At 47.0% G+C, this 25,316-nt stretch overlaps 1 protein-coding gene across 2 annotated transcripts in view; it reads right to left on the bottom strand.

Moving 5' to 3' along the window:
• Positions 1–16,752, bottom strand: part of LOC122383821 (radial spoke head protein 3 homolog B-like) — an 82,405-nt gene extending 65,653 nt beyond the window's left edge. The window contains exon 1 of one of the 2 annotated variants that reach the window (XM_043370604.1): positions 16,461–16,752. In XM_043370604.1, the coding sequence (XP_043226539.1) occupies positions 16,461–16,624 (164 nt within the window). In that variant the 5' untranslated portion in view covers positions 16,625–16,752. The remainder of the gene's footprint in view (positions 1–16,460) is intronic. The other variant, XM_043370603.1, reaches the window with a different exon arrangement.
• Between the last annotated feature and the right edge of the window lie 8,564 nt (positions 16,753–25,316).

Below are 25,316 nucleotides of genomic sequence, written 5' to 3'. Positions count from 1 at the left end.
GGTGTATCTAGAATTCTCTAACAGAGAAATTATTCAAGCATTTGATTCCCGCCGCTGAAAGTTCCAGCTGGCTGAAGGATCAACTTTGGAGGGCCGCGATTTGAAAACCATTAGCCAAAATTTGGGTAAATGACTTCGGATTGGGGCCCCAGCCACCTTCTTCTACGTCACACTTAACAACTCTGAAATAAAAAAGTGATGATACCACTGTTTCAGTTCTAGAATAAAAAGTCCTCATTTGCTTGCATTCTTTTCGGTGGTAACATTCTCCACTGTGACTCAGCCAACGGCAGCGGAATTTCTGGAAACACTCGCAGCCCATGAGTTGGATGTTCCACAAACAAGTGGTATTGACCGTGCATGGAACATACATGCCAACCAAGTGCAGTGTACGAAAAGACAGGATTTATTGATGTTGTCGTGGCGCGTAGGAAGGGGAAACGGAGCTGCCCAAAGATCAATACATTCCAGGGGAGCGTGGCAGGACCGGTGGCAGACTGGCCAGCGTGTGAAGGTCGAACCGGCGGAGTCCTGTCTCAGAAGAGCCACAGAGTGTTCTGTATCAGCTTACAGTGACGGAACGTGGACGGGCATACCTGGTCATACCTACTATACCCACATGCAACGTCATGAGGAAAACTGGGCAGTCCCATGCATGGGTGTAACTTCCGATATATGGGGGTGCAACTGCAATTGCAACCGATCCACGTAAAGTGCACTCCCATCAGGTCAAAATGCACTACCATATAGGCTCGGCGGTGACAAAATAGCCCAACAGAGGTAGGGCGCGCCATAAGAGAGATGAGAAACGCTCACAGGAAAAAGGGATACTCCCAGCAAAAATAGAACGCCCCAGGCAGAAGATGGATGCCCCAAGCAGCAGAGCTGCGCTCTCAGCAGAAATGGGGTGCTCCCAAGAAAATAAAAGAAAACCTCGTCCAGCGGAAGACGAATCTCCTCTAAATTCCCAGCGGGGGAGGTGCGTCCCGAGCAGAGGAGGGTGGCCAGCAGATGAGAGGTAGCCGAGCAGATCGGGGGGGGGGGGGGGGCAGCAGAAGACGGGCGCCCGAACAGAGATGGGACGCCCGAGCGTTATGAGACAATGAGTAAAACAATCGGCACCATAGTTCATTTTCTTTACGTTTAACCGTCACTGTAAACGTCTCTTTAAACACAGCACGAGAATTACAAGCCGAATCACTGAGAAAACTGGTTCCCAAACCTATAGGAATCTTGCCCAAACCGGCGAATGAAAACTAGCACATCCCGACGATCCCGACGGACCCTGTTACATTTTTGTACTCAGTCTTGAAAATGATTGTTTGAAAATACAATCGAAACGCGTCGACAAAATGAACAACTTTAATGAATATAACTGAAATATTAAACTCGATACCTGAGTCAATCAAGATTCAAGCAAGCCCAAAAACTCAACGACAAAAAAAAAAACAATTATCAAAAGCGAAAGCTGCACTGTTTAATGATATCTGTATATGTAACAGGTGGTCAGTATGAAACTGGACAAATTTGGATAATTGATTGAGCATAACATCACCAATAATGGGCCGATATTCATGATTTTTGGCAGGTAAATACTTAAATTTATTTCAATACTAACAGCTCAGATTTGAACTTCCTGCCAGCAACTAGTAGAAAACGTTGTGCCGGTAAGTCAGCAAATGTTCCTGGACCTGTTCGCGCAATTTTTGGAAAATAACCCAAATTACAAAAATGTTTCCATTACGTGCCACTTTACGTCGTATATACCTACGGTGTCAACAGATCTAAAGAATACAGTTATCATCGACAAGTTCTAAGAACTTGCAGATGTTTTGCATGGTGGGAACGGCAAGATCACCTAGCAAATGCCCATTTAGCTCCGGAAGAAACAAATCGGCGCCGTCACCGAAAAGCTGGGGTTCTCCCGGCAATTTCTGACTAGAAATTTTGGTATCCTCAAAACATATGTACAATTAATACCTCAAGAAGCAGGAATTGAGCACAGAAATGGGGAAGAGGCATCCCAGGTGACGGAGGCAACCCGCGCCCCGTAGGGCTATCGGCGGACCCTACCGCCCGTAGGGGAGGGGCCGTTTCGCCCCCCCCCTAAGATCTCGGAAATTTACCGGCCGATTTTCAAAATTCAAACGGTCTTCGATAGCCCTACCGGGGAACTACCTTGTGACCAAATTTCATTGACCTAGGTCAAACCGATGACGTTACAGGTCAGGTCAAAGGTCGGATTTTCACCGTTCACAGGCATTTCAAGAAATGTGTTGTGAAGTCGAGTAAATTGGTAATTTATTGAAAACCATCGATGGTACATTGTTCGTCAAACACATACTTTGCTATCTGAGGTCAGGTCACAGCGAGGTCAGGTCACCGGGGGTCACAATATGAAAGTGTCGTGTGATACACATGTTTTATGGTCCATTTTACATGACAAATGCGATTATGTGGGTTAGGCAGCCTTTGGGGCCAGCCTAGGTCACGTTTTGGTGAAGGTCAGGTCAAGGTCAGGTCAAATTAGGTCAAATTTCGAAGTTGATATTTTTGCATAAAATGGGTATTGATTCGATGCAGCTCGTCACGGGGAGTCTAATGGTGGTCTTTGTTTTGCTCTACGATGTCTAGAATTGCCAAAATTGAGTTTGAAAATTTGACGTCATCATTTTTGAACAGTTTTTTCGCTATAACTTGGCCAAAAAACGAGGTATTGATCTGAAATTTGGTATGTGGATAGAAGACGGTAGGTACTATCATATATATTCCGTTTTTTTTTTCGAAACTCAAAAAACGTTTTCGATTTTTTGGCAAATATCCAAAAAAATGCTTTTTTTATTTTTGGGGGTCAAAACTCAAACTTTTCAAAAATCCGAGATAACAGTTTTGTAGCCCTGGTAATTCCACACCTTTTATATTTTGATCATTTTTCTGTATCTTCAAAGCTGTAGGCCTGACAGGTCTTCTCGCGAAGGTCTTTTTTCGGTCGAAAATGACAGAACATGACGTCATTCTGACGTCATTTGTGGCCAACCTATCATAGCCTCTGGAAAAAATTTTAGTCACAATGTGTAAAATTGATGCCCGTAGGGGTCCTGAAAGTTTGGTGGCGATATCTCCAGCCGTTTAGGAAATATCGACGGAAAAGGACAGGGAGGGGCCGTTCCGGCCCCCCCCCCCCTACGGGGCGCGGGTTTTAACCCGCGCCCCGTAGGGGGGGGGCCGGGGGACCCTCCCACCTTTTTTGAAGGTGGGAGGGGGACCCTCCCACCTTCAAAAAAGTTTATGAATTGGCATGAAAGTGATGTCGCTCGGTTCAGAAAGAGCGAAAACGAATATCTACCAAATTTCACCGAAAAATATTCACCGGTTTTACTTTTCAAGATATTAGACTTTTACTTTTGTTTACTTTTTGGGATCTCTGCTGTTCCTAGCGACTTCATTTGGAAGCAATAGTTTGGCAGCTGAAAGTGCGGCACTTGTTGCGCGCAAAGCAGCATATAACTTCGCGTGCTACAAAACGTTTTAGTCAAACATTTAAAAATCGTTAGATATCTGCGCTGACGTCACACATTCAGAGGGGTATTCCTATGCATTAGCCCCTCTGAATCAAAATGCTGCAATTTTGAAATTCAATATTTCCGATTTAACCCTATTCCTGGCGGGGGGGCCACAGGAGCCCCCCCCCTGAGGTTTTTTGGTTATTTCTCCCAAACGCGTTGAGCTAGGAAGCTCAAATTTTCTGACTTTTCCTAAAAGGCTTCTACGCAACATGTCTGAAAATTTTGAGTTTATCTGACCTCAGGTCAGGTCACCAGAGGCGGTTTGGTGACCCTACCTCAGAAAAGTTTGCAATCACGCCAGAGCTAGAGTTTTTGACCGATCAATTTCTTCTCTTCAGGCTTTAGTTAGGGTACCAGTATGTGCAATTTGTATATCTCGGAATTTTGATATCGGTGACCTAAGGTCAGGTCAGTTTCGCGACCTCCCCATTATAAGTCAATGGGGGAAAAATCAACTCCCTGTTTTTACCACTAAAACGGGTCGGAATGGCCCCATATACCATACATGACTTCATATACGATCAACCTTCACTACCTTGAGGTCTGTTTTGCTGTTGGGCAGCTGTGAGGTCATGTGACGTCATCAAAGGTCACCAAAGGTTTTTGGCCAATAACTACGTACAGGAACAAGATACAGACGCGTGGATGGTCTCATTGTGTTCAGCTCGTCAAGACGCATCGAATGATATACATGATGACCTCGAGGTCACGTGACCTGAGGTCAACCTTTGACCTTGACCTTTCGAGGTCAACATATATATATCATTCGATGCGGATTGACGAGAGGATCACGATGATGCCCTTTGTTTGTTCCTATCTTGACTAATTCGAAAGTTATTCGAGAAAAACTCTCTCCATATCTAGCGCCGCCATTTTGACTTTTTCGACCCCTGTGACGTCATCTTTGACCTGACCTGAAAATGACCTTGGTAAAAATTGTAGATCTTGACCGTGCGTATCCGATGCCATTTACCGTTTGTCGCTGTGATGTGTAGTTTTTGAGATCTGAAGGGGGGGGCCGAATCGGCCCCCCCCCCGCCAGTTTCTTGTCCCGGCGGAGCCCGCCAGGAATAGGGTTAAGGCATTTCTCGATGTTGTGAGTGCCGAAACCGGTGATTGTGAGCCAGGGACCCCATTTTGGCTATCTCAACTCAAATCTAATGATAAGGTGGGAGGGTCCCTTTAAGTTCGTGCACAGAAAACCCGCCTGCGCCGTCTGTCACAGGGTCTGATGAAGGGCAGCAAAAGCATAGAGGTGACTATGGATGAATCTTACTTCACCTACAGTGGCAGCCAGATGCCTTCCAAATGTGCTATTTCATAGCCACCCTAGCTGACTCTATAGGACGATAAAAAGAAAACAGCGCAATTATGTTTGCCTTATTTTAAACGCTAGTTAACAATGTTCGGGCAATTCTAGGACACCCTGTACATGACGTCATGGAGGACAAAATAAAATGCAAAAGTTAGCTTTGAAACCTCCAAGGAACATACACAAAGCATCACGATTCCATCTGTTCGAGGGAAGTCTGGTACATTTTCAATATAACAGTCCTGCAGCCATCTATAATGTCACTGTATTCGTATGATAACAAAACAACCCGCATCGCGCGGGGGCATCCGGATTTCCATGGCCTGCTGCCTGCTGGGGAGGGAGGGGGGTTGAGCGCCCTCTTCTAATTCAGCTCCTGGACCATGCGTAGTGACACGCATTAGGCGGCCTTCGAAAGAGCGTCAAAAATAATGACGAAATTACAAAGGTCATTTTAGGTCATGTCAAAAGTCAGGTCATCAGAGGTCATTGAAGGCCAAATTTCGCCTGTTTCGACAATTTGATTTCGATAATTTCCGACAAATCGGCGCATAACATGAAAATGAATGGAGCTATATAGCGCCGCAAAGAAAGCATATTTGATATTCCTTTTAACGCTCTTTCTGATGACTTCTCTTCTCTGAGATTTAACCTAAGGTCAACGTTTTAACCTGCATAGGGCAAAAACTTTTTTGCTGAAAGGGTTTCTGCAACAACTACCTATTATTGACTCAAATCTTGCACAAGCTTACTTTTACCGACATATTGTTCCTCTCATCGAGACGCGTCGAATGAACGATAAATTGATCTTGAAATGGGAAAGCTTATCTCAGGTCAGGTCATGACCATTGACCTCTCAGATTTGTCGTGATGGATGCATCCTATCAGTCGATTCAGATCGTCCAGCAGCGAGCTAAACACATCTAAGGTGCTTTTGTTGTTCCAGCATCATAGCATGCATCTTTCAAAAGTAGGCAATTAGCGAAAAAAACTATTGAATACCTTTCGACTCGTGACCTAAGACGACCTTACACAAATTACTGCAGGTCAGTGTACCAAGTCAAGCCTTGCCTCTGGTGGTACAGGAAGAATCTGTACCTAAATCTTGTTCCGGGAACCGGCCAACGTCAAGCAACCAAAGCCGGTAAGCAGTAGCGGCGGAACCACCTAAGCAGTAGGGGGCACCGCCGACTTTTGGTCCCATTCTTTCCATGCAATGCCCATAGGGCTAATGTTAAAATGCCAAAATCAAAGGGGGGCACGGTGCCCCGGTGCCCTCCCCGTTCCGCCGCCTATGCCGGTAAGCCGGTTCCGGTACCAGGACACCATACCGGTTATTGACCCAACCAAGGGTAAAGCGCAAAGCAGTGCAGCGCACACAGTCGCTATCCGGGTTGAGAAGTGACCAATACCCTAATTTTCGACAAATTTTAAAGCGTGCTTTTCTCACATTTTCTGGTCGTAAATTGATCAAACTGTATAAAATATCATCCAGAAAAAATATTACTCATTCTGGCACAGATTGGTGGGCTCCCAAAGTACACCGTTTTGTTTTGCTCAGTGAGACCGAGCTTGTGCTGCGATTTTCATGTAAATGTTGACGAGTCTCCTGTCATATTCTTTGCTTGAAAATGCGTAAGTAAGATATCAGCTGAAAGGGGAAATGTGTGGAATCCATTGATAATAAAAGTGCATCTAAAAAACTTCCCACTCAGTTATTGTAAGCTAATTGTTGCACACTTGCACAAAGCAGAAGGGCTTGAGGATTTCAATATTTACATAGGCCTACCAAAAAACGCACAGCGTGCTTCACATCGAGACAACGTCCATAATATATACCGTACAATTGTGATTCATTTGCTGAAAAAAATTAGGTCGGCATCACACTGCCGGCAAAAGTTATTGCAGTTCTAGTGATGCTAGGTCGCCGCCCGGCCGACCCCGGTCAGGTCGGCCGGGCGGCGGCCGTGCAGCTGACGTTCGTGCGGTTCGGCAGCTGACCAATCAGCTGCGAGAGAGGAGCGCGGTCCGTCTAATTGCCCCGGGAGTTGCTTGTGCGGAGGGGTGCTCGACGCTAGTGTCGATTGCATTTGTTGGTTGTCGATTGTCGATTGACTTGTTTACTTTCTGGCGACCAATAAATGTACGTCGTCTTAACTGAATGTAGTCTGATCAAATTCAATAAAGCAAAAAGACATCCAGCCAACAGAACATCGTAAGAATGTCCGATATGGTTGATAACATTCAGAGTTTTGGGGAGCAGTCATCGACCAGAATGAACCTTATTGGCTTTTGTATGTAACATTTGCATTACTTTTGGAAAGTTTCAGTCAGATATCTTCAGAAATGGCAATGTTATCGGCTTTTGCATTTTACCGTAGTCGGTTAATCACAATTTTCGATATTGCAAAGGCAATTTCAGCACGTTCTTGACATCGAAAACCAAAACGAATAGCATCATCGTGTTCCAGAGCTCAAATTGCATCCGATGCACACAGGGGCGGCGGATTCGGGGGGCAGGGGGGGCAGCTGCCCCCCTGGCAAACTCGTGGGGGGGCAAAAGTATCTTTTTGCCCCCCCCCCCCCATAATTTGTGACAAAGCTTAGACAAGAAACCATATACCAGATTATTCCGTTCGATCATCTGAAGATATAACCAGATGCCCATATACTTTATCATACGTTGCCTTTCTTAAATGGCAAGCGTTTACGTTCAATTGAAGTTTTCCTCTCTTCAACCTAGTTTTGGAGGCATTATAAGCGTCAACGTGACGCAGCGGCAACCCAGGCCTTCAGTGACCGTTTACAGGGGCGACGGATACGGGGTGGCAGAGGAGGCATCGTTCCCTAAGAAACTTTTGGAGGAGGGGCAAAGTATATTCTTGCCCCTCCATAATTTGTGCCCTAAACATGAGGAAAATTTTCATAATCTGATATTGCAGCTAATAGCTAGGCGCTCCTACAGTTTGTCCAACGGTGCCTTTTGAATATGTGTAAGTGCTAACCATTTCCGCTTTATATCATTTTTTTTGTCTTTTCAGATTCTATTTATAGATGTGTGCAAGAGACGCAACTCATACCTTCAGTGGTCATTTGCCTCTATTTTGTACCTACATAAATGCCAAATCGCAAGCGAGCGGAGACGGAATGGCTAGCCATTCGCTTGCGGGTAGTTAGGACTGATGAGCGCTCATAATAAGCCACTCCCCTGATTTTTCCGAGCGCAACAGTTTCCAGCGCATAAAATGGTAAAGGCCGAGGTCGTACACATTGACGACATTGACCAATGCACGGTATGGTATGACACCCAAAGGCCAGTCATCAGAGATCAGTTTTCACTATTAAAAAAAGTAAAAATTTATGTTGGAAACTTTTGAGGGTTAGGGCACTGATCATTAGTGCCAGTGCCCCCCCCCCCCTCTTTCTAAAGGCTGACTATAGAATAAAGAGCATCAAACACGAACAGTAGCGGCGGAACACTTTCAATTAAAGGGACCCTCCCACCTTAACATTAGATTTGAGTTGAGATAGCCAAAATGGGGTCCCTGGCTCACAATTACCGGTTTCGGCACTCACAACATCGAGAAATGCCTTAAATCGGAAATATTGAATTTCAAAATTGCAGCATTTTGATTCAGAGGGGCTAATGCTTAGGAATACCCCTCTGAATGTGTGACGTCAGCGCAAATATCTAACGATTTTTAAATGTTTGACTAAAACGTTTTGTAGCACGCGGTGGTATATGCTATTTGCGCGCAACATCTGCCGCAAACGCCGCACTTCTAAAATAAAGTCGCTAGAAAAAGCGGATATCCCAAAAAAGTAAACAAAAGTAAAAGTCTAATATCTTGAAAACCGGTGAATATTTTTCGGTAAAACTTAGTAGATATTCGTTTTCGCTCTTTCTGAACTGAGCGACATCACTTTCATGCCAATTCATAAACTTTTTTGAAGGTGGGAGGGTCCCTTTAAGGGGAGGGGGGGGGGGGCACTGCCGACTTTTGGTCCCATTCTTTCCATGCAACGCCCATAGGGTCAACGTTAAAATGCCAAAATCAAAGTGGGCACGGTGCCCCGGTGCCCTCCCCGTTCCGCCGCCTATGAACAAGAAAGCAAAATCTGAGGCATTTTGGAAAAATGAGTATGCCCCACAGCGTCCGATAACTACCACCTTCCAGTGGGTCAAGCCAACGGGGACCAAGTCTATAATGGCACTTAACGATAGCACTAACCTTCTCTCACTTTTTGTTGAAGTCTATGGTTTCGGCCACATGGACTGGCTGCACTGAGGTCGTTTGGTATGTGCAACTGTAATTAAAGCCACCTGAGGCACCCTGACACTGCAGGCTGAAGCTGGGTTGGAAATGCTTCGTCTTTGCAGATATCACTGGCCGCTGATTCTCGAGTGCCTGAACCGGTAGATGTGGCAAAATTTGGTGTGATAATTTGGACCTTACCGCAGTCAGCGCACCCTAAAGCCCTAATAAAGAAACGCCCTACCAAGAGTTTCTGGCAGCTCCGTTCCATCGCTTCCATCCTCAGGACACATAAATCCTTCTCCTCCACGCCGCAACCCCCACTCCGGGCTGGACAGGCACCTTTATCTCATGTGGGCTGCTCCCTTGGAGCGGCACCGCTGCTCCCGACGGAGCGCACCCCGTAGCCGGGTGCAGAGAGTGCTTGGGGGGCTGATCGGCCTGTCCTTTCGGACGGGCTTAGCCCCGGCGACTCTCTAGGGTGTCTGCCCAGACCAATGTCTCCCCCTAATTCCTATCATCCTTCCGGCCCTGAAATGGTCTCGTCAGACCGAAAGGGCCTAACCCAACAAAACAAAACAAAAACAAAAAAGAGCTTCTGGATTCTCGTTCCAGTCCACCGTTCCTTCACCCCAGCCCACCGCCGCGCTCCCTCACCTCAGCCCTTCGTTCCCAGCTTGACGAGCGTTTGGGCCTTAGTTAGGCCTTGCTGTAGACTAACTGTATAAACCCATCGAGACAGCCCTTCTAGGTGAGCTTAGTTGGCGAACCACTGCCTTGGGGAGTGTTTCTGGCGGATCGCTGTCCCAATAGGTTTAAATGCGACCGACTGTCTCTGAATGTTTGAGCGGTCTCCTCCCGCTGTGAGCTAGTTTCAGTTGATATCTGTCTCAGAAATACTTTTTAAAGGAAGGTTAAACGGAAATCGAACGTAAAATGAACAGAGGAAATGGTAAGGAGTTACCTCATTGAAGAATAGCGCTCGCCTACTTCAAAAGGTTTGGAATCGTTCTTCAACATCTAATATGCGATCGGGTTATGGCATAATTTTTCCCATTAGCGATTTTTTTCTAATACAGCAATACGAAAAGCGTTACATCGTCCACTGGCGGATCCAGGGAGCGGGCATTTAAAGCAAATATTTATTCTCCCTCCCCTGGCCCCTGCATCGCCCGAAATAGACAAACGTACCTTATGTTTCCTAATAAAACACTTTTTTATCAGGATTTTTTTTTGCTTTATACTGTTCAGCAGTAGATCCGTAAGGAATCGAAATCCGATGAGTTTTTGGATTTTGGACACTTTTTTGGGGGGGAGGTATGTCCCCTACAGCGTCGAAAACGCCTTTCTGGATCCGCATATGACATCATCTCGACTGGGATCTTGCCCCCCCACGCCAAAACAGGGCCTCGGCTAAGGAATTTTGACTACTGGGGCAAATCGGCGAAGCGTGTTGGCGCCCTGCTGGGGGGGGGGGGGGTATTTGAACACCTGCGGTTTTTCCTGCGGTTTTTTGCGGATATCTAAAAAACGGCTGCGCTCCATCATCCATCAATTCTACACGTGTTGTAAAAATGTCAGACCAAGGTCATTCAAGATCAGGTCACCAGGTCAATTCAAGTGACCTCACCTCATAAAATGTTTCAATGTATGCCGTAGCTACACCGAGTGACCGATCACTTTGAAACTTTCAGCGAATGATAAGAGCAACAGCATGTACAAAATTTATATCTCGGAATTTTCATATCGGTGACCTAAGGTCAGCTCAATTTTGCGACCTCTTTTATAAGTCCATGGGAGAAAATTCAAAACCACCTCTTTTGGACGAAAGTTATTTTAAACACTATAAAACACTGTACGGCCCTCCAGGTACCTAGTGGTTGGTTGCCAACATCACAATAACCTATCTTGAGTATCTGCATTGATGAATACGTCTAATGGCTGTTGAAAACCATTGCCGAAGAGTGTGCAAGAACCCTCTTCTCATTTCTATTGAGTCATTTTACAGGAGTGTCTCTGTCATTCAAAGTTATTACACCAAAAGCACACAGGCTAACCAACCACTCTTTTTCTGGAGGGCCGTACGTGACTTTGACACCCTGAACATGAAAGTAGCATCCGTGACCCTTCTTTATGCCCCTGAGGTCATCTCAGTTCACGAATGGTATCTAACAGTTTTTCGCGAATAACTTTTGAAAGAGGCATGCTAGAGCAATGAAAATGCCTTAGTTGTGTTTGTCTCGACGATGCAGATCCACTGATATGCAACATGACAATTTCCGGTCATGAGTAAAAAGTTATTGCAGAAAAACTGTTCCCGAAAAAAAAACGTCTATTTTGGTAGTTTTTGCCCCTTGCAGGCAAAACCGTTGACGTTAGGTCAAATCTAAGAGAAATAACCAGAAAGCATGCTAATATGGCTATCAAATGCGCTTTTCCGCGGTGCTGTAGCTCTAATTGGTTCCCGAGTTATGCGTCGGCATCCTGTAAACTGTCCATATTCGGCCTGAAAATCGGCGAAATTTGGCCTTCACCATGACCGTCCTGACCTTTGACCTGACCAAAAAAGTGGCCGAAGTAATTTCGTCATTATGTTTGACGCTCTTTCGAATGAAGATGGAAGATGGATTATGGGGTGCAAAAAGATATGTTTGCCAATGCACGTCTATGTTTTTGCCTTTTGGATGGAAATTGAGGATGCAGCTGCAAGTGCACACCGCGCACTCCTCTTCCGCCGCCCCTGATTTCTTGCCACAAACGTCTTCAACCGCTCCCGAATGAAAGAATGTACGTTAACCCGGCAGGCGGTGGGCCTCCCAGCCACCTTCCGCGCGGTGGGGGGGGGGGCATTTTTTTGCCCCCCCCCCCCCGAATCTCCGAAACTACTGGACGGATCCGGAAAATTCAAACGGCGTTCGATAGCCCTGTCAAATTTGTCGAGGAAAATCAAATTTCATTGACCTCGGGGTCACCGATGACGTCACAGGTCAGGTCAAAGATAAAATGTTTCACCGTTCACGGGCAGGGCCTCCTCTAAGGATTTTTCACTGGGTGGGCAAAATTTTCGCCACTTCCCCGCCCAAGGGCGGATCCAGCCACTTGTTTTGGGGTTCAACCAATTTCAAAACCTGTTACCGGGGGGGGGGGGGGGGGGGGGTGCGGGGATGAGACGAAATAAGCTGTGCCATTATTGGAAATAAAATGATAGTTAACGTTTGTCGTATGTTTTATGGTTAGCGATGCTCGAGCGATTCGTTCCAGATTACATGTACATTGTACAGCCCTCAGCAGACTGCGTGATAGGTATTCTTTTTCCGACAAAACTGATTATAATTCAAAAGTCATGTTATCAGTCGGTCGAAGCTCACTGCAAATAGATGCGCCATGCTCCACTCCTTCGATAGGGCCTATCAATAAACAAAGCATATCTACGCCTTGTGTGGCAACAAAATGTTTAAGTTCGTTTTGGGGGCAAATATAAACTTTTGGGTTTTGTTGCCAAACTGGATGGAAAATGCATACGATGATAATGCCAATCTAAGCTGCGGAGTCTCGCGCATCTTTCTGTTACGATTTCCGAGTGCCCGATAGCATAGTATTCGCGTTATTCTCGGTTTTGTCGAAAAAAAGGATACCTACCACGCAGTCTGCAGAGGGCTGTACTTGCAGCCCTCCGCAAAAACTGCGTGGTAGGTATTCTTATTTCGACAAAACCGATACCTAATATCTCAAAGGTTATGATAATCAGTCGGTCGGAACACATTGCATATAGATGCGCCATGCTCCACCCCTTCGATTAATTCAGTCACTGAACAATGTGTACTCTTACCGTAGCAAAAAAGCAAAAGTTTGTTTTGGGGGGAAATATAAACTTTTGTGTGTTGTTGTCAAACTAGATGGAAAATGTATTCCAAAATAAGCCCAATCTAAGGTGCGGAGTCTCGCGCGTCTTGCTGTTACGATTTCCGAATGACCGTTAGCGTATTCGCGTTATTCTCGGTTTTGTCGAAAAAAGATACCTTATACCACGCAGCTTGCAGAGGGTTGTACCTTTATTGTACGTGCCTTTTCACTTACGAGACAATTACTTGATAACTCCAATATCGGCAGGGGCGTGGCCAAGGGGAGGGGCCACGGGGGCAATGGCCCCCTCCCTTGAGCGCAGAAGGTGCCATGGGGGCCCCACAGGCCCCGGGATATTTTTTCTAACACTGGATAAAACGTATTTTACTCGGAAGCAAATTTATATCAATTCAAGTTTCATTTCTGTGGCCCTGGTTACCCGAGGTGCCCCTGATTACCCAATGGGCCCCTGCACTCATCCGAGGACCCCCGGTTTCCTGGGGCCTCTGGTCGCCCAGGGGGCCCCTGGTCGCTTGGGGGGAGCTAGTCGCCTGGGGGCCCCTGGTCACCTGGGGTTCTGGTCGCCTGGGCCCCTGCCCCCTGGTCGTCTGAAAGAACGTTTGTCACCTGCAGTGGCATAGCCAAGGAGGGGGCCAAAGGGACCATGGCCCCTCCTGGAAGCCAGGGGTCCTTATTCCATAGAGGCCCCTGACTGACACAGTGGGCCCTTGGCGACGCAAAGGCCCTGCGGCAGATCCTTTGACACAGCTGAGTAGTTATTCTTTGGCCAAGAGAGACCCAATTTTAGAGCCTTGGGGCCCTATTGAAACCAGGGGGCCAGTTGGATGGGATGGGTCCAACTTGGGTCCAACGGTGTGTAAACAGAATCAATGCGTTCCGACTGTTGGTCTGACCCTATATCGGTTTGAGGGAGCTCGGATCGGATCCACTGTCGATCTGAGGGGCCCTTATCGGTTTGAGGAGGCCCTCAAATGACCTGAACGGGCCCTTAGTTTGTCTGAGAGGGCCCTACGTCGGCCTGACTGGGCCTCTGCAAGTGCAAGGGGCCTTTTGTCGGTCTGAGTGGCCCTAGACGGCTTATATGACCCTCAGACGGCTTACGAGGCTCTCATGGGCTATAGGGGCCTGTGACGGTCTGAAGAACCCTCATCCGACCTACGGGTCCTCAGACCGCCATCAGAACCGGCTGGCGACTCTATGAAGCTATTCGTGGGCCTGTCTAACAGGGGCCCATATACTGCTTACCCCCTCAGTTCTAACATTGTTTGTTAATGAATATTTTTTCCATTTATTTGGGCCCCATCCAAAAAAAAATATTGGATGCAACCCGATGGCTTTTTGGATTTTGAGGGGGTTATCTTGCGCCCTTGTGCGTTTAGCCCCCTCCTTGAGGAAATCCTGGCTACGCTCCTGAATATCGAGCAACCAGAAAACTTTTTTTGACCTTCAAACAGCATCCAGTTTCCTTTAGTCAAACAGCGACCGGAAAGGTAGTACCGGACGTCCGGCCGGACCTTTATTTTTGCATTTGCTTCTGGGTGGGCAAATCGACGCCACTGGGTGGGCAATTGTGGCGACTGGGTGGGCATTTGCCCACCCAGTGGGTATGTTAGAGGAGGCCCTGTTCACGGGGCTTCTAGGGAAAGCGCTAAACACCGAGTAAAACGCATTTTGTCGAAAATCAGCGATAAGGCGTCAGTTGTCTAGTACATATGTTGCTATTAGAGGTCACTGGTCATACCAGGTCAGGTCACAGGTCAGGTCACCAAAGGTCACCAAGGGTCACCACATGAGCCCAACTTTACTAAGGTTATGTGATGCATGTTTTATGGCCAGTTTTTCATTTCCAACTCAATGGTGTTGTTTATAAGACAATCAGGTACGGTTTAGGTCACTTTCTGGTGGAGGTCAGGTCAAGGTCAGGTCAAAAAATGTCAAATTTCAAAGTTGATATTTTTGCATAAAATGGGTATCGATTCGATGCAACTCGGCACGGGGAGTCTAATGGTGGTCTTTGTTTTGCGCTACGAGGTCTAGAATTGCGAAAAATTGAGTTTGAAAATTTGACGTCATCAATTTTGAACAGTTTTTTCGCTATAACTTGGCCAAAAAAAGAGGTATCGATCTCAAATTTGGTATGTAGATGGAAGGCGGTAGGGACTATGACAAGTTTTCCGTTTTTTTTCGAAATTCAAAAAACTTTTTGGATTTTTTGGCTATTATATTGAAAAAATATATTTTTGGGGGGTCAAAATCCACAAAATTCGAAAAACCGAAAGAACAGTTTTGTAGCCCTTTTAATTCCACACCTTTTATGTCTGAAATATTTTTCTGTATCTCTAAAGCTGTAGGCCTGACAGCTCTTCCCGCGAAACCTTTTTTCGGTCGAAAATGGCAAAAATGACGTCACTCTGACGTCATTAGCGGCCAACCTATCATAACCTTTGGAAAAATTTTTGGTCACCAAGTGCGCTAGCTGCTCCCGGGAGGGTACTGAAAGTTCGGTGACGATCGGCGCAGCGGTTCTCGAGATATATTGAAAAAACTAAAGGGGGGCAAAAAATGACCCCCCCCACCGCCTGGAAGGTTAATATTGATATATTGTCATTTTGTGGAGGTTGGGCAAAGCCTGACCACTACTGGGGCATTCCTCGACTCTACTGGGGCATTTGCCCCAGTAGTTAACATGTTAGCCGAGGCCCTGCGCCAAAATCGAATCCGCCGCCACTGGATGCACATCTTTTTTTTGTTGAGAATGTTCAACTTCAAAATTTTGACCTTTTTGACCTCGCCGTGACCTGACCTTCATTTGTCGAATGGAAATAGTTTCGAATCGGACGACCCAAATGACATCATGTTTAGATGCTTTTGCCGAAATGGACCCTTAAAGATGTGTCACATGACCTTAAAAATGTATACATTTCCTTCCATGACCTTTTCCATGACCTTTTGTGACCCATGACCTTTCCATGACCTTTTGTAACAAAGTTAGGTTTCGTTTGTCAGCTATTCCTATCAGAAGCCGTTTGAATTTTTAGTATTGAACGACTCGTTCACCAGTGTGAACGAGTAGTTTCGAAGACAGCAGGGAAGCTATGCAGAATCCCCTCCCGAGTCACCCACGTTATGGGATATACCCGTCATCCGCGGATTACAAGCAAAAATATTTTTACGGATCAGCTGGATCAGCAGGATGCTCATACGTTTCCATACGTGACCTTAAGGTTTACTTCACATATGATAAAAATTCCTTGGCAAAATGTCAACTGGTTAACGAGTTATCGCATTTTGGCCACTTCCGAACTCAAATAGCGGCTGTGTGCAGCGGTGAGCGGTGTACCTACTGTGCAATGTGCACAGGCCTGCCCGCTGCCGTGTCATGTAAACTGTAAAGCAGGCGCATCAAGGCCATATATAGGCGTTTTACGCATTAAGATATCATAACATTGAAGCGATACTTACTTTGAGCCGTTTTTTGAAGTCCTCTGTCCTTGAAAAATGGCTCTGGGTTGACTTGAAAAGCTGTATGTGGCCGACACGTTTGGTCCATTATCGGAAGACATCTTCCGAGATAAAACTGCGGCCATGCCGTGTTTTTCACTCAAAGATTTGTCCACACACACCATTTGTCCGCACAGGCAAGACCCGCACTGCCTGGTATCAGAAAGTATCTAACTCATAAGGTCGGCGGCGGCATGTCAGCCGGTGCTCAGCCATGTTTATCGATGCGGCGTCCCGCCGTTGCCATGGCGACAAAGGTCGGCGCCGGCTCGCTGGAATGCGGAGGAGTATGCGATTGCGGGCGGCACAGGCGGCACGTGGCTGACGCAGGAATGGGATATCATTGGCTATGGATTAGGAAGGTACATACATAATGGCTGATGATGTCTTTCCGCCCTGAAGATTGGTCCGAGCAGCCCTGACTGAGGTATGCACAAGCAACCGAAGCAGGGCTGCGGAGTCGGAGTCGGAGTCAGAGTCGGAGTCGGTCGGAGTCGGTCGGAGTCGACAGTTTTGCCCGGAGTCGGAGTTCGAGCTGGAGTCGCCAAAATCATACCGACTCCGACTCCGGGGTCGGAGCTCGGAGTCAATTTCGCATGACTCAGTCATGCATGACTCAGTCATGCCGCAATACTTATAGGTAGGTACATGTTTCCTAGAAAGCATTGGAAGATTCCAAGACGTGCAAGGCATGGTTTCAGCCTTCACTTTCAGGCAAGATAAATAAAAGATATCAGACGTAAATTTTTTGCCATCACGATTGGACAAAAGACGAAAAAGTCGGGATGTCTGAGTCGATTTTTGAGGCCGGAGTGGGAGACAGAGTCACCGAAAAATCCATCGACTCCGCATCCCTGTCACTGTGCACAAGAATGATGACGATGCAATGCATGCAACAATGGTTTGCAATGGATGCAATGGACGCAATGCATAGGGATGGTGTGATGGGGTGTGATGGTGTGATCATAGGTGGCGGAACGAGGGGGCACCGGGGTCCGGGGCACCGTGCCCACCTTGATTTTGCCATTTTAACATTAGCCCTATGGGCGTTGCATGGGAAGAATGGGACCAAAAGTCGGCAGTGCCACTCCTCCTCAGGTGTTCCGCTGCTACTGGGTGTGATGTGTGTGACGTGTGTCATGTAGGATGCCGCCCTGGCTCCGCCTTCGGCGGTGGAGGCCCGGAGGGCGGCATTTTTCGATAAGCTAGGGGCTTCGGTCCCTAGGCCAAGGCCTAGGGACCTTGGCCTAGCCTAGAAGTCCCTAGGCTAGGCCGTAGGCCCTCCCCCAAGGGCCAAGATTAGTTCCCCCGGCCCCCCCCCCCCAAATCCGCGCCTGATAAATTTAAAGGGACCCTCCCACCTTCAAAAAAGTTTATGAATTGGCATGAAAGTGATGTCGCTCGGTTCAGAAAGAGCGAAAACGAATATCTACCAAATTTCACCGAAAAATATTCACCGGTTTTCAAGATATTAGACTTTTACTTTTGTTTACTTTTTTGGGATCTCCGCTGTTTCTAGTGACTTTGCCCGCGTTCGATGTCTCTCGGACGACGAAGATTCTACGCCGTCCGGCCAATCACGTTCCATAACCATTAACCGCAGCCGAGCCCCCGCTGACCTTGGACGGGATTGGCCGGACGACGTAGAATCTTCGTCGTCCGAGAGACATCGAACGCGGGGTTTATTTTAGAAGTGCGGCGTTTGCGGCAGATGTTGCGCGCAAATAGCATATACCACCGCGTGCTACAAAACGTTTTAGTCAAATATTTAAAAGTCGTTAGATATCTGCGCTGACGTCACACATTCAGAGGGGTATTCCTAAGCAGGAATGCTGCAATTTTGAAATTCAATATTTCCGATGTTGTGAGTGCCGAAACCGGTAATTGTGAGCCAGGGACCCCATTTTGGCTATCTCAACTCAAATCTACGGTGCATATTTACGTCTGGACAACGAGTTGCGGGGAAAAGTGCTGATTTTGTTGCAGTTTTAGGAGCCGGTGATGAGGCTGGATTTTTAGGTTACTTTTTCGTTCTGATTCATGTATTTCATAGTGTTTGGCTTTTGAATATTTTAGTTCTTTCAGATAAATATTACTTGCCTTACAACTTTTGTAAAAACGTTTCATTTTTTATAAGCCGACCTTCAGAGTCCTAAAAATACATCAGCACTACAATCATTGTAAACAAACAAATGGAGCACCACTTGGCTCTGTTCCAAGGCTTTATCTGGTGGTTTCCGTACTCTTGTACGTCGGTTTGTTGGATGTTTTGGATCCCTTAAGATTGACTTATATCATATTTAAGAAGCATGTGACTGAAAACAATCCGAAGTATCCAGGAGGCTGACAGAGGTCCTGACTCCTGGGCTGTGGGCAATATCAATATCAAGTTGAACTTGAAGTTATGAAATTTTGGTTGATAAACGCAAGTTGATCGGGCTCATATATCAGCAAAAAAAGTAAAATTTAAAGAGCTTATTGGCCGAAAACAAGCTATAATATTGCAGATCTTGGAGCAATACTGAAGAGCACGCGGAGCAGGATCATGCCAGAAAATGTTGACTGATGAGCGCATATTGATGTATTGGTATGAATATTGAATGATAACTTACAACAGCAAGATAAATTAGTGCTAACTATCAAGTTAAAAATCTAGAATGAATGGACTTTGGCAGCTTTACTATGCTTAGATGCTATGCAGATTGTAATGTGCATCAGGTACTCAGTGTCTGGCAAATGAAACGTGCGATCATTCCATTGCTACTGCAACTGGAGGAGAAAGCTTGGATCACTAAATCCACTTTATCTTGATTTTGATGTTAATCATTACTGCATTTCTTGAAAAAAGGATTGTTATAAAATTGTCAATGTGACAATCCAAGCAACGATGTGATCATATGATGTGTTCATAGTCATTCATGATAGTGATTCATGATTGTTGGTCCAATATACAATGGCAAAGCTCTCAGTCTCAGCGTTTCTTCCTGTGGATTGCCAGCAGTGACTCAGAGCTTAGAAGTATTAGTTTTCTTCACAGGGCTGGGATAAAAAGTACTGAGGGTAATCTTCCACCAAGGAACTCTACTTTGAGTTTTGACATGGTATGCGATGTAGGCACAAGTAGGTAGGTGCTTAGTTCCTAAGCAGTTGTGTAGGTTTAGTCGGGTTAGCTTAGATTAGGTTATGTTAGTTTTGTAATTTGCCAAGTGTCCATAAAAATGTGACCTGAGCAATGAGTATGCCTGAATAACCTGACAGCTGACCTAACCTCAATTGTCACACATATTATTTGCAGCCTACCCAACCTGCATAGCAGTAGCACCCAGTTATAGGTAGGTACTCACACTAACTCAATCTTACCTGCTAACCTTCAACCAAGGGCTCCGCCACCGGGGGGGACGGGTGGGACATGTCCCCCCCAACCAAAATGTTGGGTGGGACATACTATCTTTTGTCCCCCCCCAATAATCGGCTCTCCCGCTGGTAGATAAATCGACTCTTGTTCCTGACACCGAATACAGAACATAGGTGCAAAGAATCTCCGAAGAAAAAACGTGATGAGAATCTAATTAACCTGTCGTCGATACCTATACCTATTGTCGCTGTGCTTTTTTTTAGTCTTTTTCTGTTATGGGGCCTAGGAGTTCAGGTTTTTTTTTAGTAGATCATATCGACAGGCGTTTTCGCGTTAGGTATATCAACGTGAGTCTACTGACGAATGTTCGCAATCATTCGGCCCATTCCGATGATGAATCCAGTAGGTATAGGTATCCAGTAGGTATATCCAGTAGGTAATCCAGTAGGTATATCAGATAAGGATCTCTCAATCAATTAAACGCTCAATACGGAGATAATTCTTTCGGGTAAACGCGTTCGTTCTTTTAGAGGAAACTTCCAGCTGTCAAATAAGAATATCGCAGAACTGTAGGATGAGAGAAGCTGTTTGTTTCCAGTGTTTGAGAGGTTAACCCTCGTTCTTATGGTGGGTCGGATTGACCCACACCCACCCCTCAGTTTTTCGCAAGTACATAACTCGCGTAATAAGTGGTTTATCGTGTCGAAACTATTAGTATTTCCCGGGAATTTTACACATCCTCTGAAAATTTCATGATCCTAACCCCCATGGGCCATGACTTTTGGGCCTGTAGCCTATTTCTCCAGACCATGTCAGGCCGAAACACCGATTCGGTGTATGTCAGCGCACATTATCTATACGTTTCCAGACTTGTTATGTCATAAAACCGAGCCAACATGTTGAAATGACGGTAGACACATGCAATTATGGTAGGTGTCAAGGTCACATGAGTATCAGGTCAAGGTCATTATACCGTTAGATGAATTTGGTTCACTTTTTCGAGTTAGGCATGTTACTAGGAAACGTTTTGGGGATGATGTCGAATTAACCCTCGCCGGCCGAGGGGGGGGGGGGGTGCCGCCCCCCCCCCCATAGGGTTTTTTTCGCGATAGCTCCGAACACGCTGGCGATAGAGAGCTGAAACTTGGCATACCTGACCTTTGATTCAAGCCGGATCTTTTGACACCAACTGCATTTTTGGATCAGGTCAGGTCGACGTCATAAGTGAACCTCTGCACGGTCTTCAGATGTCGCAACTTCGCAACGCCCTGACTGCCTGAGATGTCACAAGGAAATGAAACTTGCAGGATCTAGTATCCATTATGAGTCTCACAACTTGTATATCTCGTATTTTTCCTAAAGGTCATATGAGGTCAGGTCATTTTCGTGACCTCACCATTATAAGTCAATGGGGAAAAATGAAAACTGATATTCTGGCGCCGGGAACGATCTCCAAATATCTCAAGCACACAGAATCGTGATTTGATGCACTCCTTGCAAGGTTAGATGCGTCACTTTTGCAATGTTGACCTTGCGTGACGTCATTTATGGCGTCATCAAGGTCATATTAGTTTTTCGTCAATAACTCTTGATCAAATTGAGCTAGCGAGTCGGGAAAGCCACCACTGGACTCAGGAAGACCTGCCGAATCGAATGATATGCGACATGACCTCTTTCAACCAGCTTCGTGACCTGGGGGTGCTGACCTGACCTTGACCTTGGGTCAACACCCCAAGTTGACCTGACCCGGACAAAAAGTATATCATTCGACGCGCCTGAGCGAGGCGAACACGATGCGACCAAAATCGCGGCCCTGTGGCCTTTTTTTGCGAAGTTATTCACCAAAAACTCAACCGTACCCTGGGCCACTTGACCTGACCTCAGAGGTCACCGGTTGACCTAGGACCTTAAAATCGGTACCAATCTCTGCGTCTCGTAACGGCGCACACGCTCGTTTTTTCCGCGACGCGCTAGCTCCACCAGGGGCGAAACGGCGATGGGGGGGGGGGTCGTACCCGCCCCCCCCCCTCGGCCGGCGCGTATGTAGAAAACCAATAGGTCCGGCGAGGGTTAAGCATCCATTTGAACATTAAGAAGTAGTTTTGGTACCAATGCAACATGTTACTTACGAAGCCGTCTGTGGTGGTTGACACCTTTTTTGGCTAGCCGGCGGGACACGCACTTGTTGATCTCACCTAACCTGACCCGATCTTCGCCAAATGCTAAAAATGGATTCAGATTCAGCGCAAAACTATGAGCTACATACCAGTAAAAAATTGAAGTTTGTTTTTCAAGTTTTTTTCTGTCTGGTGTGTCAATATGAGGAAGGTACAATCAAATATTGGGTAATATTGCATGGGTCAGGTGGCCTACCATTTCTCTATTTTATTTCTTTTTTTTCTAATTAAAAAATCATCGTATCAACTATCAGGGCTATGACGAAAAACAAGTGGCCTAAATCCGATGAGAAAACTGGATTTGGGGGTACCCTAGGTTTAGAGGAGATACTAGGGCGCGGATGGGCGAAGAGCAGACCGTCCCCCCCAACCAAAAGTCCGTGGCGGAGCCCCTGCCTTCAACTTGCCTATAGTTAGCTCACCTTGCCAAGCTGCATCCAGGGAAACAGTCAACTGAGGAACTGGCTCATTGGGTGGCTGGTGTGAGTCTGTGCATTTAAAGTGTTTCTTCTCTGAAGCTGCTCTGCACTGCTGTATGCCATGTTAGATGCTCAAAAAATGTGGGAAATGATAACTAAGCTACTTTAGTGCTTTGTTAATGCTCGAGACATGAACAAGTACAGATCCTGCAGGGTACAGCTATGAGTTAGGTGCTAGGTGAGTATGCTATGTGAATGTGCTGTTCCCTGTTATACCATAGTAAGTATACAAACAAGCAAAGGGTCACAGTTATATTCAATCTCCACATAAACATACAACAAAAACGGCCATATAGCCTCACTCCGAACACACCACAAATAGCTTAAGCCTTTGCAGGCACAAAAATGCTTTGATTTACAGAACAGGTATACAATATAACCTCTGTCCTTGGGGATCTTGCTGCCAAGTTGAGGTACGATGACTGAACTTCAGGATTGATCAACCTTTTCTTCTTATGCCACTGCTTATATACCAGTCGGGGAAACTATGGCAAAATCTGAATGATCCACCTTCAATTCTGACATGAAGGCACAAATAAAATAGTTCCCTCTCCTTTTGGAATACACAAAGCAAAATATTTAATAACTTCTAGTGGATGGACAAGAGCAATTAGCATACCTTCCCCTCAAGTTAACTTCTAGCACTTTTTTTTTTAGTGGCCCTAACTTACGTTACCGGCCTCGCGAGGAGGGCGGCGACCTAACTACGCCGCGCAAAACAAACCGGCCGTCCTAACTAAGACCGGTGGCCACTTTTACAGCAAGACAACATGGGAAAACCCATATCCATGTACTATGCCATGAATATGGGGAAAAACCCATGAATTTACGTTAAGACGCATAAATGACAGTGAAACTTACCGGTAAATTGATGTTTGTGAAAGGAGGGAAGGAGGAAGTTTGTGAATGGTAAGGTTACGACGAGAGTTGGATGACAGGAATGGTTTGAAGAGTGGGGGATAGGTCGCTGGGAGGGATGGGGTTTGTGAATGTTTAAGCGTCACGATGAAAGGAATGGTTTGGAGGATAGGGAATTTGTCGCTGCTGCAGTTGGCGGCCGACGGTTGTCTGTGGTCGTTTCAACCCGGCCGCCGCCGCTGTTCAGCGGCCGGGGTCCGCTGGTGTAGCTCGCTGGGCCGCTGAGCCTCTAAGCCTGCTCCCGCGGCTGGAGAAAACCCGTCTGCCATCGAAGCTCTGTGTTTCGGTACCAGCGAAAAACTCGACCCATCGGCCATCCCGTATCACAAGTCAGCCTGGTGGTAGCGAGACGGGTGCCTGCTAACTCAAAGTCAAGGCCGTTAAAGTAGCTCTGAGTAGGGTGATGTTAGGACGAAATCAAGTACCAGGTTTGTCAATGTTGTGTCGTCTCCGAGAAGGGTCGGGAGGTCGTTTTTAAGGTGTTGTACCGCAAGATAGTTAGTGATGTGTCTTCGTTCGTGATGCAGTGCCGTGCGGCGTGCATGCGATCAAAATGTGCTCTACGGAGATGCGGGTGTCACAGGTGTGGCAAATCGGAGGGTCCGTCCTATCAAAAAGGTGGCCATGTGTGAGGCGGGTATGACCACACCTCATTCTGGCCAGGGTCACCTCGCGTATCCTGTCTGGTTGGTTACATGTGACCCATGTTCTAAGTTCTCGTTTGATCGCATACATATGTGCAGCATGATGTTGGTCCCATTTGCGTTGAAGGTACTCGGCGAATTTGATTTTTATCATATGGATAGCGTCCCCTTGGGCCATAGGTTCCACAACTGGATCAGGTCGCATTGCAGCCTCCTTTGCGAGGACATCCGCACGTTCATTTCCTGTGCATTTGGCGGCAAATACACTGAAACAACCAACAACTCGCGGTTTAGTAGTGAAACAGTAGCTGCTACAACATTTAGCGGGGAAGCTATATTTGTTTTCCGTTGTGACACTGAATTTGCTACATAAAGAGCTACGCCACCCTCATGGGCGTAACCACCGGGCTGGAACGCTGGAAATTCCAGCCCATTTTTGGGATGCTGAAATGCCGCCCCCGGTAGAGGAAGTCTACAATTGCGGGACTCGCGGACTTCAAAACGAAGCAAAAGAAACGGCACTGCTCGGTCCACTATACGCCTGACCTCAACGTACCGCTCCTCACTACTCGTGCCCTTTACACGCCGCCCCTCCCAGATGTCCTTCCGCCCCCCGCACCGACTCCCCCTCAAGTTCCTCGGAGCTCTCTATGTGCCGCCCCTCACAGAACCCCGTCGCCCTCAATGTGCCGCCCCTCCGCATAATGCTCTATCGCCGCTGTGCCGCCCTCCCCAGATGACTTGCCGCCCCTCCCCAGAGTACCTCGGCGCTCTCTACATATGTGCTGCCCTCGCCACAACTTCCCGCCGCCCTCAATAAGCCGCCACTCCCCACAATGCTCTATCACCATATGTGCCCCCCCCCCCCGAGGTGCCTCGGCGCCCTCTATGTGCCGCCCCTCACCACAAAACCCCGCCGCTCTCAATGCGCCGCCCCTCCCCACAACGCTTTACCACCGTCTGTGCCGCCCTCCATAGACGCCTTGCCGCCCTCCCCACAGTACCTCGGCACCCACTATGTGACGCCCCTCGCCACAACAACCCACCGCCCTCAACACGCCGCCCCTCTCCAAAATGTTCTGTCGCAGTAGCGCCGCCCTCCCAAGGCACTTTGCCGCCGCTACCTGCCGCCCCTCCCCAGACGCCTCTCTGCCCTTACGTGCCTCCCCTTCTCAGAATGCGTCGAAACGTTTAATGATTCGCCCCTCCCTATAACGCTTCATCGACATCTGTGCCGCTCTCGG

The sequence above is a fragment of the Amphibalanus amphitrite genome, unplaced genomic scaffold, assembly GCF_019059575.1.
Source record: "Amphibalanus amphitrite isolate SeventyFive unplaced genomic scaffold, NRLGWU_Aamphi_draft 000174F_arrow, whole genome shotgun sequence".
NCBI lineage: Eukaryota > Metazoa > Arthropoda > Thecostraca > Balanomorpha > Balanidae > Amphibalanus > Amphibalanus amphitrite.
The sequence above is the reverse complement of the archived record's forward strand: the minus strand, read 5'-3'. Positions and strand labels throughout refer to the sequence as shown.